Source organism: Larus michahellis, chromosome 1 (genome assembly GCF_964199755.1).
Source record: "Larus michahellis chromosome 1, bLarMic1.1, whole genome shotgun sequence".
NCBI lineage: Eukaryota > Metazoa > Chordata > Aves > Charadriiformes > Laridae > Larus > Larus michahellis.
Genome location: NC_133896.1, coordinates 108512459 through 108527149, shown reverse-complemented (window position 1 = coordinate 108527149; position 14691 = coordinate 108512459). Strand labels below are relative to the sequence as shown.

Here is a 14691-nt window from a genome sequence, read left to right as displayed (position 1 = left end):
AATTTAATATATATGTTTATGTATTTATTTATGTCTTTTAAAGCTTTCATTGTAACAAATCAATATAACGAGCTTACTATTTTGCTGAAAATTTGACGAAGTAAATTACAACCAGTAAGTATTATAAGTAGTTGGGAAGCAAGTAAAACAATTCTAAAGCATGTGTAAGAAGATCTCATGTTGCAGTTAATACATCAAAACTTTTTTAAATAAGTGCTCAGTCTTTTGGATCTTTAGTTCTGATCTAACATGTATGTTCTACAACAAATTTGAACCTTAACCTTGAGCTGGGTTGAATTTTTCTTAAGTATAGCTGTCGGCTCCCTGCAGTCTAGTATCTGGGCTGAAAACTGTCAAAGAGATTTTTAACCGAATCTGCACAAAAGCAGTAGACCAATTTAGCATAATATAAACCAGTGAGTGGAAGGTCTCTTTGAAGTAATTTTATTTCCAGTCTTCTTGGGACTTGTCTGTATATTCCTGTAAATACCATGACATGCTCCATTTACAGTTGTTCATCACCATTGATATCTGTACTTTGGTTTAATTTAATTCATAAATTAGCATAATTCTAGACAAAGAATAGAATAAGCAATGAATAAAATAAACGCAGGATTGATGTGCCTACATGCATGCAACCCTTATTTCCCATGGCTTCAGTAATATCCATGTATTGCATTTCCATGGAAGATTATAAGCATGGACTTAGAAAACTTAATATTTATTGACAGTGTGAATACTTAAGGAAAGTAAGGGTGGGAGAAGACCACATTTTTTCTAATGAACTGCAGAGAAAGTTTCTGTCAAATTTGGGCCTAAACATATAAGAGATAACGGTGAAAGGAATTTCTGTTTGGGTGCAGTATCATGTAACCGATTTTAAAATTTTCTTTTTAAATATATATCTTCAGTTCTGACAATTGGAGAAAATTGAGGAATAACTACAGTCTAATTACTTTTGTTCTAAAGAGATCAATACAAGTGTGAAAGATGTGTTTTTTCAACAAGTGCGGTAGATAATTTAGCTGTCTAACGCTTGACTACTTTTCCTAGAAATATTGGAGAGAATTTTTTTTTGTTTATTTTTTCTTTCAGATGTTAAATATTTAAAAGAAGAAGATGCAAATCGTAAAACATTCACAGTCAGCAGCACGCTGGATTTCCTAGCAGATCGCAATGATGACGGTGCAGTTGTAAGTTGCAGAGTAGATCATGAGTCCCTAAACTCTACACCTCAGATAGCAATGCAGGTTCTAGAAATACACTGTAAGTAATACAAGTTATATATGCTTGCTTTTATAGTTTTGTTTTGTTACAGAGTCCTTATTGTGGGGAAATTATAAAAATATTTGGTATTGTGTGAATGGGTAACATCTTCCTTTTAACTTCTGTGGTTTGTATTTGGTTGGTTGGAGTTTTTGGTTTGTTTAGTTGGGTTTTTTTTACAAGAGTAACCTAAAAAGTTTAATGAGAGCTTTACCAGCGGAAACACTACGGGACAAAGTTCCTGGTTTACTCTGAGAAGTGGTAGAGAGGAGATGCATCTGTCTTTTTGGTTTATCATTGTAGCAATGTGGAGGAGTTCTTCAAAATCAAGGTCACAGTAGTTCACAATTTTCCTTGAAAGTATCTAGAAACTTGAAACAAGGGTATGAAGAAGCAGAGTTTGAAGCAGACTGCCTCAGTAACTTTGAATCCTGCTAATGAAATTCTTTGTAATGCTGTTAATAACACTAGACCAGGAGGAAAAGCCCATCAGAATTTATCTTTAGGCCTTGTCTGTACAGGATGTTACTCTAGATAATCCAAACTTCAGTTGTTTTGTATCTCTATATATTGGCTTATTTTTTTCATATAGGATTCCTGGGAACTTGTTGTTTTCCACAGTGCCTTGTTTCAAAATTGAATGAACCTGCCTATGTATCTGTGCGCCCTACTCTGAAGTCATGTTGTCGGTTGAGTCAGGTTTTGTTCACTTATAAACTGTGAGACACTCAGGAGAACACCTTTTCACCGTCAGATGACATTTTCATATTCGCTTGCATTATACCCACCATTCTTCAGGGTACAGCTATTTGGATTTCTGCAGAACACCTGTACTTTTGATTGCCAGCTAGCAAAAACAGGCATCTGCAAAATATTGTCAGACCAGGTGAAGGAGAGAGACCTTTCATGAATCTGTTTCTAAGGTAGGTGCGATCAACCTGTTATAAAGCAGAGAAGCTTGTCCATAAAGCAGACAAGCTTCCAGTAACTGCAGCTAGCTCCCTAAATACCATGTCAAGGACTGCTGACATACATAACTTGTTTCTGAACAGGGATATTTCTATAAGCATTTAAGACTTGTAGCACATGTAAAATGCAGTAATGGCAAAAGCACTCCATGCATAGAAGCTGACAGCGTTGCTAAAAATGCCATCTGCAAAAAAGACTGAAAATTAGGAGGATGTGGGTTGGCATCCACAAGTAATATGTACTGAAAGCAACTGTTTTCTGAAACATTCTACCCATCATTTTACTGAGGGAGCTCAAAGCCTTTCTTCACCAAACAGCTATTAAACACCTGGCTCCCCTCACATGTTCAAATGGCATCTGTACTAGTGACATGAATCCTTAACAGCTTTATTTCCTTGAATTCTAAATCCCACAACCATCAGCCACTGAGCTGGCCCATGCCTTCACTTCCAAACTGCTTGCTCTTCCTTCAGTGCCTGCTCAAGATGGTGGCACTACGGGAGATGAACCAAATTGAATGGAACAGTAGATACAGAAATAGGAGAGCTACAGGAGTTTTGACCTGAGTCACAGTGGCTGCAATGTAACGTGATTCAAGGTAACGGTAGGGTGCTGGTTTGCGTGGGCATCGTAAGATCATAAGGCAAAGAAGCCTTTCTGTGGCCTCCCGTATATAATGCTTCTTGAATATTTGTTGTTACCTTCCCATTTGCGCGCTAGGCAGCAAGACACTGCCTTGCTAAATAGCAGAGGGGTGCACCTTCCTCTATGCCTGTTGCTTCATGTTTTGAACAAGAGCCTTCTCTCTTCTCTGCGGGTTCACTGAAGTTCTCTAACAAGGACAGACTGCACCGAGTGTTTACAGTTACTAATGTGCTTTATGTTACTGCCCCCTCCAACTTATCAAAAGCCACAATGCATAAGTAATTATTCTCTGTCATTCCTGCTTGCTCCATTAATTTTCCACCTCAATTTAATACTCTCCAGCACTAGTGTCAAGTCATTATACATGGAAAGATAAGTGAGAAATGTGCCAAAAGAAGCTCAAGTTTAGAAGGGGGATGGAAATACCATTTAAAAACATGGAGAAAACAGTATTTTATTACTGGTGACAAGGAGACTAAGAACAGGCCATTATTGTCCTTTCCTTTACCACCTACATTTTCATGATCAACACACTGAGAAGTCTTATATTGGGCAATTTTCTAAAGGAAACTTTGTAAAAAGAGAAGGAGATTCAGGGAAATATTGATGTGGTTCAGCAGAGAGCCTTGAAGGAAAAAGAGGAGAAGGATGATTTACTAGAGCAATCCCAAAGACTCAGAACGGAGTACATCGCACTGGAACTGGGCCCCTTGATTTTTTTTTCCCCTGGTATTGCTCACCATCATCATGGGTATTACTGCAGTCACTGGAAGCTGCTGACTTTTTTCCATCAATCTATAAGACTTCAAACATATAAGAAACATCCTATTTGTATTAATGAGAGGCATGCTCACAGCACCCAATGTGAGCTGACCCAATATATCCTCAATGCCACCTGACAGGAGTTCAAAAATAGTGCTGACAAAACGGTTGAATTATGGGACCCCATGAAAAAAGTGAGGAGAATTTGTTAATCTGACGTCCTGTAGGCTCCGAAATCACAACCAAGTAGTGTGCCATTGGTCCACAGGGCACTTGTTCTGAATGTCCCAGGGGTATTTCGGATGAGCAGAGAATGATAAGCAAGTACCTTAAAATGGTCAAACAGAACAGCATGAACGAGCATTAGTTTGGGAGAGAATGGATGCACAATGATTGGGCATCACCCACTAGAACTGCACTTGGTTTTTAAACACCTTCCTAAAATCTGAAGAATTTTATCTGTAGTACATGGAAGTTCCTTACGAATTATCAGTGTGTCATCACAGGTTAGGAAAAAAAGGCAATAATAAGTTGTTTAACCTTTTCTGTCCTGTATAATTCTGCTTGAAAGTAAAAAAAGTCTGCCTTGTTTCAAGCAACTGTCCCCTGACAATGGCCAAAACATTTTTGGATTAATCAAAACAAAAAAAAAAGCAAAGGAAAACAACAGAACAGTAGGAATTGCAAGACTGTGTTTGCATCCAGTGGATGATAGGTAGAGAAAAAGGAAAGCAACACAATTGTTGGAATGACAGGTTTTATTTATGCCTAGTGAAAGATAGAATAAAATTAAATCTGTCCTAGACGATGAGACTATATGAAACAGATATTTGTAATGAGTCCATGGAGAGATGTAGATAGAGGTGCTTATGAGTCCACACAGCTGCTTTTATCATCAGCTTTAATAGGAAGTAAACTTAACAAAACGAAAGCCAGTAATGCCATCAGCAGTGATATCAATATGGAATATACTTTATTCCCTCTTCTTCCCCTTACACAAATCTTAGCTTTTATTAGTGTGATAAAGCAATCAAAACAGCTTTCCCCAGTAGTGTTACAGTACATGAAATGAAGCTGAGGATTAAACTTTTAAGATAAAAAAAGTTTTTATTGTCTTTTAGTGCATAAATGTGTATGTAATAGAAGTAATGTCCGAGGCCTCCTGCTGCTCTTTTCTCTTTTTTTAATGGTTAGGTCCAGAAGTAGAGATTACCTATATTATTTATAGCTTGACCAAAAGAAGGATATCTTGAAGGAGACCATGATCGGTCCTGATTTTCACAGGGCTTTCCAGATTAATTTTGCAGACTTCAAATATTAAAATAACAGGGATGCTGTTGGGGTAAGCATACCGTACCCCACTCCAGACTGTGGCATAATTAGCTCCTCCAATCTTTTGAGCTGTATTTATCACTAATTTATGTTATGTGTCACTTGCGCTTAATCCTGTTCGTCTGTACGTCATGCTCTGTGCACTGCAGGGCAGCCCAATTGCCCAAGTCTTTCTGTTGTGATGAAAGGTTTGGCCATAATTTAGTTTCTGCTTGGCCAGCAGAGGTTTGTGGTAGCATGACACTGCGTGCTGAGTTTATTTTTCCTCTGACCCTTACTGTCAACAGTGAACCTAAAATAGACTTGTATCCCCCGTGGCTGCACTCTGAAGTTTGCTTGTCAGCCTAGCTGCCACTGATTATTAGGAAGTGCTTCTTGTAAGTGATAAATACAAATCTCAGAGGGATATTTTGTTTCATTGTTTACTTCTGCGTTCAAACTAAAGAAAGAATGCATTCTTGGTTCCCGTATTAAAGAATCACAGGTGCAGAACTTCAGTTTTGAAAGCTTCACGGTACAATATTTGCAGGTTTGTATACTGTAAGTCCTCACACACACTCCTGTAAAGACATTTTGAGGGCAAGTACAACTTCAGGTCCGCATCTGGGAAGTGAGTGAATTCCGCTCATCCTTCCCAATGTCTCAGACATGTGTTGTTTCCCAGCATCTTCACTTTCCTCCAGGTCTTATCTGAGCAGAAGCCAGCCAACATGTTGCTTCCTACTGAAGAGAGTGCCGTAAAATTACCCAGTGGTAATTACCTTACCTTAGTGAAGATTCTCTGACTACAGTAAATTACCCAGCAGACCTCAGTAAAAATTAATTGTGTAAGTCTGCCCCAGAGGCTGCTTTTGAAGCTTTAAAGGGAAATCAAATCATTTGAACTTCAAACCTAATCATCGTGATTCTAAAATGGCAGCTGTGATATGATCCGTGCTAACGGACTCAAATTTTGCTCAAAAGCTGACCAGAGTCCCAAATGACAGCACTAATAAGCTAAATATGTGTTATGTAAAGAAGTGTCTAGAGAGGCAATTTTGAGTAAATTCTATATTGGCAGACACAGATGTGCAGTGAATTGTCAGTCTGACAAGTCTATAGCCATCAGCTAACTTGCTTCTACGGGCTATTCCAGCAATGTTTCTGCAATAGGCTCTTTCTTCATTTGTGGGTTGTTACTAGGTTCTTTTGCAATGAACGTCCGAACTTGACTTTAAAATTAGGCAGCTATTCCAAGAGAATGTTGCCTATTGTCCGGGAAATAAACTTATTGATTTTGAATTAAGTAAACAAAACGCCTTGAATGCAGCAGGCTACAGATAAGCAAATCAGCGACGCACTTGTGCAGCCATGTAGAAAATTGTGTGTGTGTGTGGCTAACAACAGCGTACTACTGTGATTTCTTGTGTATTAACAAATGGAGGTTTCGCTGACAACAGGATGGGGTTAGAATTTCTGCTGGTGTAAAGCAGAGTAATTTTATCAAAGAGCTACATTACCTGATGCTCACTAAGAGACTTTAGCCCAATATCTTTACCTGGGTGGTTTCAAGTTTCTGTTGGAACCAGTTTCTACAGTTATACATTCTGAATAAAAATAAGTGAAAATATATGAAATATAATATATATATGTATGTGTGCATGTAAAACAATATGTGAATATGTGAAAATATAAGATGAAATATATATTATATTTCATTCATATAATACTATGGGAAATAAGGTATTATTTTAAAAAAGGCAAGAAAAGGGCCATGCAGAGATGGCTGTTAGACCCTTTGTCTATGGTCTAAAACACTTACAGTTGCACATCAGAACAGTATTTAGAGAAAAAAAAAATCTTCCTTAAATCTTAATGTTTAATTCTAATGAATTAGTTACATTTTAAATATCTTAGTTGGATGTTCAGGATGAGTATCTCAACCAGTCTTTTTGTGGCTGTCTTTTTGTAGCGCAGAAGGGGCAGATGTTGCACATCCAGGGCTTTACAGTTCTCTATTCTAAATTAGCACGAGTTCCTCTCTTGCTATAACCATTTTATCTTAGAATAATTGGAGTGTTTGGGAACTGTGACAGCTCAGAGACCTGTGGAACTTGTGGAAGGTAGTCAATATCTCAAGCTTAAGCCTTCTTTCAAGAGTAACATGATGACACAGATGCAGCAGCACATTCTCTGGCATGCCCCATCCTATTGCATATTTTTCATAACAAATGGCAAAGAAAATTTCCCTTTAAGGAAACAGATTTTTTTTGTTGTTGTTCCAGACAGATATACTCCTAATGCTTTAGTTGGCTTTAATGCTTTATTTTTCAGAGGTCTTAGACTCAGCTCTAGGAATGAGACAAATTTAGGATAAGTGGTCTTCTTTTGAGGAAACAGTCTGCTGTCATCATCATATAGCTAACTAGACCCAACCTTTTGGAAGACACTAACTCATTATCAGACTGTCATCTCTTATCAGTCCTTCCTCTAGGCATACCTGACAAAGCCAGGTACGAATAATAGGCCACCAGAGGGAAACCCAGAACAATTTTATTATTTTTTTTGAGCGATTTGTCAGGACTGTGGGTGCTGTAAGAACAATTTCTTTGCTTCAGACACCAGAGTACTGGGTTTTGCTCCAACACTGGCCTGTCCCCCTTTTTTACATGTATCCTTAACAATGAAGTATAGTTCCCATCCTGAGTTAATGGAGGGTAGTAGCTGGTTAGTGTAAGATACCAGCCAGTGTCTTGATCACCTGGGCTTGGCTATAGCAATATTGTTTTCAGGATGTACTCCATCTCTACAGAACAGGAGGCCTTGACCTCAGGTTCTTAGATCTCAGCTTTTCAAGTGGATTTCTCTATCTGACCTTCATCTCACAACTTAGATGGTCGTGTTGATTAAAGCCACATTTTGTTCCTGCTTAAAAAGCAAGAGGGCTATGTTTTCTTTGTGATGTGCAGAAGGACCTTGGTCTCTCACAAAACCTCTCCCTCTGATCATAGACAATCTCTGTAAGCCTAAGCAAGCAGGGGTTTCCTTCACTTCAGTGAAAATCTGCCAGCTGTTTAAATCCTTTAGAAGCTTGAGGAAAAGCTAGATGTTTTCTTAAATGGTTACCTGAGTCTGACAGAGAGGTACCATTTCTTGCTGCCAATGCTCCCATCCTTTAGGGGTCAACTGAGTGGTGTTCCTGCTTTCCTCTTTCAATGAAGATGTTCTGCTGGACTGCTGTGACCTTGAGAATGAGAGAATTGCAAGATCTTCCAGTTGACTCCCTGTTATATTGTGAGATAAGTTTACCCTTTATACACATTCAGGTTTCCACCCAAGACTCACCCGTGCTGAGATACTCTTCTGGTGTTTTACCCAAACAGTTGTTTCGGGGTTGTTGATCCCTGAATCACGGTGTGAATGTTAATATGGACAATGAATATATCTCAATGTCATTTCAATACTTTGGTGACCAGCTTTTCATTCTGTCTCCCTTACCAACATAAGATGTAGTTAAAAATAGGAATAATGAGAATGCAAATTAAAAGATACAGCTTCAGTACATGTACACCTCTTCATATTGAATGAAAAGTAAATAAGAAGTTATTCTATTTAATTATTTAGCTCAATAATTGTGTAAGCACTGTGTTAATACGTGAAATTATCTTCTTCAAGCTTTTCATATTAGTGAATGCTTGAAACAAATGAAACATAAAGGATAGTTACTGTAAACAGTAAAGAATATCTGTGAACATGAAAGTTCAGTGCCACAATTTGCATGTTTAAATGAGATCAATTAGGTTAATGATGGATGAAAATAAGAAATCCACGATTTAAATGCAAAATAATTCAAAAACTTGTGGGTCCATTTACTGCCAAACTTTCATCTTTCAAAGGGGATATCTAGTTCAAAGGGTTAATGTACAATCCTGACCTTTCCCATCTGGAGGGTTACGTTCAAATATGGTTTACAAGTGAAATATAATCTAATATAATTTATTTCTCTCTAAAATCTTTATAGGAAAATCCACAGAGTGGCTTGTCTATTCTGCATAGAAACTTTAAAATGTGATGTGGTCAGGTTATTCCATTTGCTTGTCGTGTGCTTAAGAGAGGGCTCAAGAAGGTTTCAAAGGAAGTTTGGGAGGGAACGTTTAATAATGTTAAAAGTAGAATGTTGAGAAAATAAACATCAAATAATTCTATAAGCCTTTAGGCTTAGGAAAGAGCCAACTTGTGGTAAAAGGACTGAGAAGACAGCAGGCATGGCTACGCTGGTAAATGGAGCACAGTGAGGTCGTCCCTGAACCTGTTCCAAATAAATGTTTGAACCGCACAGTACTTTGCCCTGTGGAGATGCTAGCTTCGGTCACTGTGGTGACGTTTCTGAATTAATGAGCACCGGTGGGCTAAAATCTGTTTTCTCTCTGGAGGGGAGGCTGGGGACAGAACCTTACAGAGCTCACTGTAGGCCGTTGAGGTCACATAGTTAATCTGGTCACGACTGGCCACATGCCGTTGTCATCAGTAGAAATCCCCACAGTGAGTCAGTCAAGCCACTGGAGGATATTCTTAAGTGGACATAAGACAGAGAATGAGTTAGTTCATCTACCTGAAAAGACCAGAAAACCAGTGTAATGGTGTAAAAAAAGCAGTGCAGCTGAGTTCCTGTAACGGTAAACCTTTCTCTACATAAGGAGGTAGGTTCCAGAAATAATGATCTATTCCAGACAGCCCAGCAGCAGTATCCCCAAGGCTGACTGACTGGCTGATTTTTGAAGCTCCTAATCCAAGTTACAATCATTTACTGTAAAAGTGATTAAAAAAATAATTTCTCTGCATTGTATTTGATAAGATGAATGCCTACATGGATATAATGTGAATATATTAGATGATCTGTGTTAGAGATATGTAGTGGAAGGTTGAATTTACAGAAAAACTACAGAGCAAGTTTTTAAATATACTTGTTATAACTACTTTATATTGCGTAGCAGTAACAGGACAATAAAGATTGAGTGGTTCAATGATAGTCCAGTATCTGAGAAGTTCCACATCAGGTCCCAATTGGGACAAGAATTTTTCAGGCACATGGCTAAGATCCATTAAGTTCCATGCTGCCTTCGAAAATATGCTTCAAATATCTTTTTCATTTTTTCCTAGTCTGGTCTTGGTGTTATTTCAAGTGGGATCATCTTGGAAGGAGTCTGAAGATTACAGGTTACAATTCTGGTCTCCTTCAGCCAGACAACCTATATGACAGAAGGACAAAGCTGTTCCAGGCCTTCCCGATAGAACAGTTTGGGGGGCTGTTTATTTCCAAAACTATATATCGTTAGTAGGACTTCCCAAGGAACAGAGGTTTGCCCTAAATGAGGTTGTGGTACACGTTTATAAGAAACAAGTCAAATTTTCACGACACCGTGCTACTGCTTAGATATTTTTCTATAGATTAAACTTTTGTAATGCCCAATATCTAATACGAACGTCAGAGAACGGCTTGAAGGGGTATTTGGGTATGTTGAGCATCCGGAGCTCTTATTTACTCCTTCAGCAGTTTTGGATGTGCTGCAGTTCTCAAGCCATGTTCGAGATGATTTAAATCAGACATAAGAGAAAACTGAAGGCCTTAAGCAAAAGAAACTGAGGATGCAGGAGACAAAATTACTTTAAAAGGTTATGCCCTGACTCAGAGTTAGGCATTTCTTGATACCATATGTGATTTAGGTAGAAGGGGTGTTTTCCTTTTCCTTTTTTCCTTTACTCCTCTTTGCTGACATGGCAAAAATGAGATAAAATATAAATAAGTCGGGGAGTGCACTGCGTAAGGCAACAGAGATGTTAAATGGAAGAGAGAGGTTTGCATATCTGCAGAGACTGGCAAAATGGAGATTGTTTAGTCTGAAGAAGTGGCATGACAGAAATAATTGAACAAGATAAAAGTTGTAAAACTAGGCTTCATCGCTTGGGTTCACTGAAGAAAACAAAACTGAGTTGCCAAAGAAAATATCATTTCTACTGTATCATTCATGCATGTATGGGACTTAATGGATAACTAAGAAACCAGTGACCCATTCTGCAATAACATGTGAAGGGGAATAGCTGTATTTACACGGGCAGTGCGACTGGTGCTAACTGTCTTCATCAAATTGCACACATTTAAAATTGTGGTGACAGTGCCACTCGGTCTGCCGCTTAATTCAGCAGGGTCTACCAATATATCCAATGCTATGCTCACATTTATCTCTGCCAGTTTTAAGACCAAGTACAACGTAGGTAAGAACGATCAATGAACACATTATATGACAAAGGGAAGGTAAGGTTTTAATAGATTTTAAACAGAGCAGAGAGGAACTGTGGAGCTTTGTAAGTGTACCTCCATCTTCTCTTTCACCTTCCCAAAATCCCAAGCCACACGTTATGTACTATCACATTTTAATTACTTACTTTCTTTTTAGCAATTGTGATGAAGGAGTATGGTATGACTGACAGCTGAGATGTTGAAACCGGTACTATGAATATTTTTAAGAAAGTACCAGATAATCAGTGTTCACAGAATTGGTAACTTAAAGGGTTTCCTGCCAGTCGGTGCTTGAATTCAGGCAGTCAGGACTGACAAGTATCAGTAGGGAATATTCACTGACCAAGCTTTCTTTTCCCTACATTGGCATTAGGCTTGTTGTTTTGCATCCAGGAGAGTGTTTTTACACTCTTCTGGTACAAACTGTTGTTACTTTTTTCTTCAACAGACGTCATTTTAAACTAAATTAAAAGAGACGAGATAACAGATGACATAATAGTCATCAAAGAATCTCAGATAACAAAGGGACCATATGCTGTTTCTGGTCCTGCTTGTCTGTAAAGTAGTTTTTAAAAGACTTTAAAAAGAAGACAGAGGAATATCCATGTGGATATGGTACCAGGTATTCACTTTTATCGAAGGTAAGGATTTAAAAAAGTATTATAAAGCTTAATTTTACAGTATTGCTGAATACATTTATTTACATGAAATATCATTGCCATGAAACAATCATTTGATCTAGATTGTCTGGCTCACAAATACTACTAATAACATAATTTGTCAGGTACAACATACTGAGTTTTTCTCGCATCTGTTTAGGCGAGAAGTCATTCGTTATATTCTGAAGCAGAGCATCAAACTTACTGTATCTCCCAGGGTAATTTGATGAAGTTTACCAATGCAGACTTGCTTTGCGAGTGCTTATTCAAAGCACTAGGGCATAGGCAGAAGCCATGCTACTTGTCATTTACAAAAGAAGCCCAATTTGGGGGAATGCTGATTCACAGCTGTAGGATGCACGCAGCTGGTAAGTGTAAAAGCTATTAAAAATGGTGAGCACTTTCACAGAGCTGATTAGAGTACTCCTCTCTCTTCTTTCAGATCTCATTTGGGATATCCAATTTGATGTTTATTTTTGTACATGCTAGAGTGGTTTGTCCTTGGAATTTACTTTAAAAGTCTTCTTTTTCTAAGCTTAATTACTTAGGTTTTTTTAGAAATAGGAATAAAATTGTGTAGGAATATAGAATTTTCAAGAAGTTTTGTAATTGCTATCCATACATGAAAATTATGATCTTCTCATGGTTCCCGGGAAAAAAAAAGACACATTAAACTGTCCTATGCTTACTCCAACGCTAATTAATCTGGAAAGTAGATACATCATCATTTTCAGAGGTATCTGTTTATTTTATCTTTGCATCTGGAAACGATGGAAAGGTTCCAAGGAAATAAGAGAGAAAAAGCATGATGAAAAATGTAGGCGGCTGTGACATAAATAGATTTCACAAACGTGCTTTTTGAAAAAGCAGACAAAACCAGGTAGAAAATAAATGAATTAGTCTCTCAGGAAATACTTTAAAAATCTTATCATCTGTCAGTCATTTATTACCAGGTAGCAATAATCTTTTATTATTGGACTGTTAGATTTTTATAACATTTTTTAAAATTATAGCACCAGAACTGTTGTTGTTCACTGCCACAATAAAATATCAGAGAAATTTATGTAAGCTTTTCAATATTCAGAAGGTTTGTGGTCATAAAATAAAACTATGAGGTAAAGACACGCTTTTGGTAGCTCATAATTTAGCTAAACTTGTAAGAAGAAAAGTGTGCTGTAATGAATCAATCATACTAATTTGGACTCTAGTACAAAGAGGAAATGGTGGTAAGTGAGCAAAAAGTTAAACAACAAGGTAAATAAATAAATTAAAAATGGCAGAGCGAACCTGAGTATTATAGATCCAGGCAGGAGATGTTGCTGCATGCAGTTATGTGATTATTTCAGAACTTAGTGTGGTCTGGGAACAATCACTTGGCAACAGCAGGAATGTGGGGGGCTAATACATTTCTATCCCTTTTAATGACAAAGGAAAATTTGTGAGATTTCCTGGGCAGTAGCCATTGCTGGCTACGCAGACGGCTTGAAACAGTAACCCTCAGTGAGAGAAACCTACCTCTTCATCTGTGGAGGATAGTAATATTATGATCCATCGCTCTTGGGACTCACTAGAAATAATGCAGCAGGTTATGGCAAAAGAAGAGAGCGTCACCAACCAACCAAAACAGAATTTCATACATTGCAACAACGCACGACCTGGTTGCTGAGAAGATGAGAATCCGCCTGCTATTCCTAGGAATCCCAACAAAAGTTCCTCTAGAGAAAGAGAGAAACCTCCTTTCAGTGCCTCTACCAAATGATCTGACAGCCATGACATGGATGTTATAGCATAGCTAGGACCTGTTCATTTTGTTCTGTGGGCTGCCTGGAGCTCGAGCGAGTATTTTCCGAAGTGGCGAGAAGTTAGTAAGACGTGTTCCTTGTGTTGTTAAGAGTCCATGAAGGTAAAGCCTTCCCATGGCATTCATGGGAAGCTCACTGATCACAGCGGGAAGCATTGCTCTGTCACACAAGCATCAGTCTCTTCCTGAATGGATCCAATGACATATTCCCTATTATTGGATCCAACGCAGTATTACATTGTTAAACAAAGCCTTTTCTTACTAGCAGTACTCTAAGGCTTTTAAAATCATTATGTACAGAAGAAGACTTCTAGTCACAAAAGGTAATTAAAAAGATCTAGTCATCATCCTAAAAGATTAAATAAGAAGTCAGTGTCGATGTTTTTAGAAGGAGGGATTTGAATAACACTCGTAGCACATCCTGGTGTATTATGAGCACTTACTTCCTCCCACCCTGTATCAGTGTCTTTCCTATTACAGTTAGCATAATTTGCGCTCAATCACTAAGTCCAACAAGGATCACAGACTTCATTACAACAAACTCAGCTTCTTACAGCAGGTGGAGAGACATTCATAACATAAACTACAGAGAGAGACTCACCTTGAAAGAAACACGTATCAGAATCAAAGTGTTCCAGTGGAGGCCTAGGGTCAAATGATGTTAATGGGCTGTTTTCAGTTATTTAGAACATGAAGGGAGAAAAGGATTGTGTTTGCCCTGGTTTTGAAATAATCACCTCATAATTTGCTTGCATGGAAACTAATCAGATGGGAGGGCATTGTTTTGGAGGTTTTATGGTATTTGTTTTATATTACATTGTATAGAGGTGTACATTTTTATTCACAACAGGCAAACATGTTTGAATTGCTGTGCCTCCCTTTCTTTCTACCACTTCTGTTAAGTCTAGCTCTTTTGGTACGTGTTTGAACTTGGAAGACTTAAGTATGACACTGAAAAATAAAAAAGGCACGGAATCTCT

At 38.0% G+C, this 14691-nt stretch overlaps 1 protein-coding gene across 4 annotated transcripts in view; it reads left to right on the top strand.

The window, feature by feature from the left end:
* The window catches only part of CADM2 (cell adhesion molecule 2), a 668106-nt gene that overhangs the window by 551513 nt on the left and 101902 nt on the right, over positions 1 to 14691 (top strand). For all 4 annotated transcript variants that reach the window (XM_074599232.1, XM_074599214.1, XM_074599242.1 and 1 more), the window contains one exon: positions 1096 to 1266. In XM_074599232.1, the coding sequence (XP_074455333.1) occupies positions 1096 to 1266 (171 nt within the window). The remainder of the gene's footprint in view (positions 1 to 1095; positions 1267 to 14691) is intronic.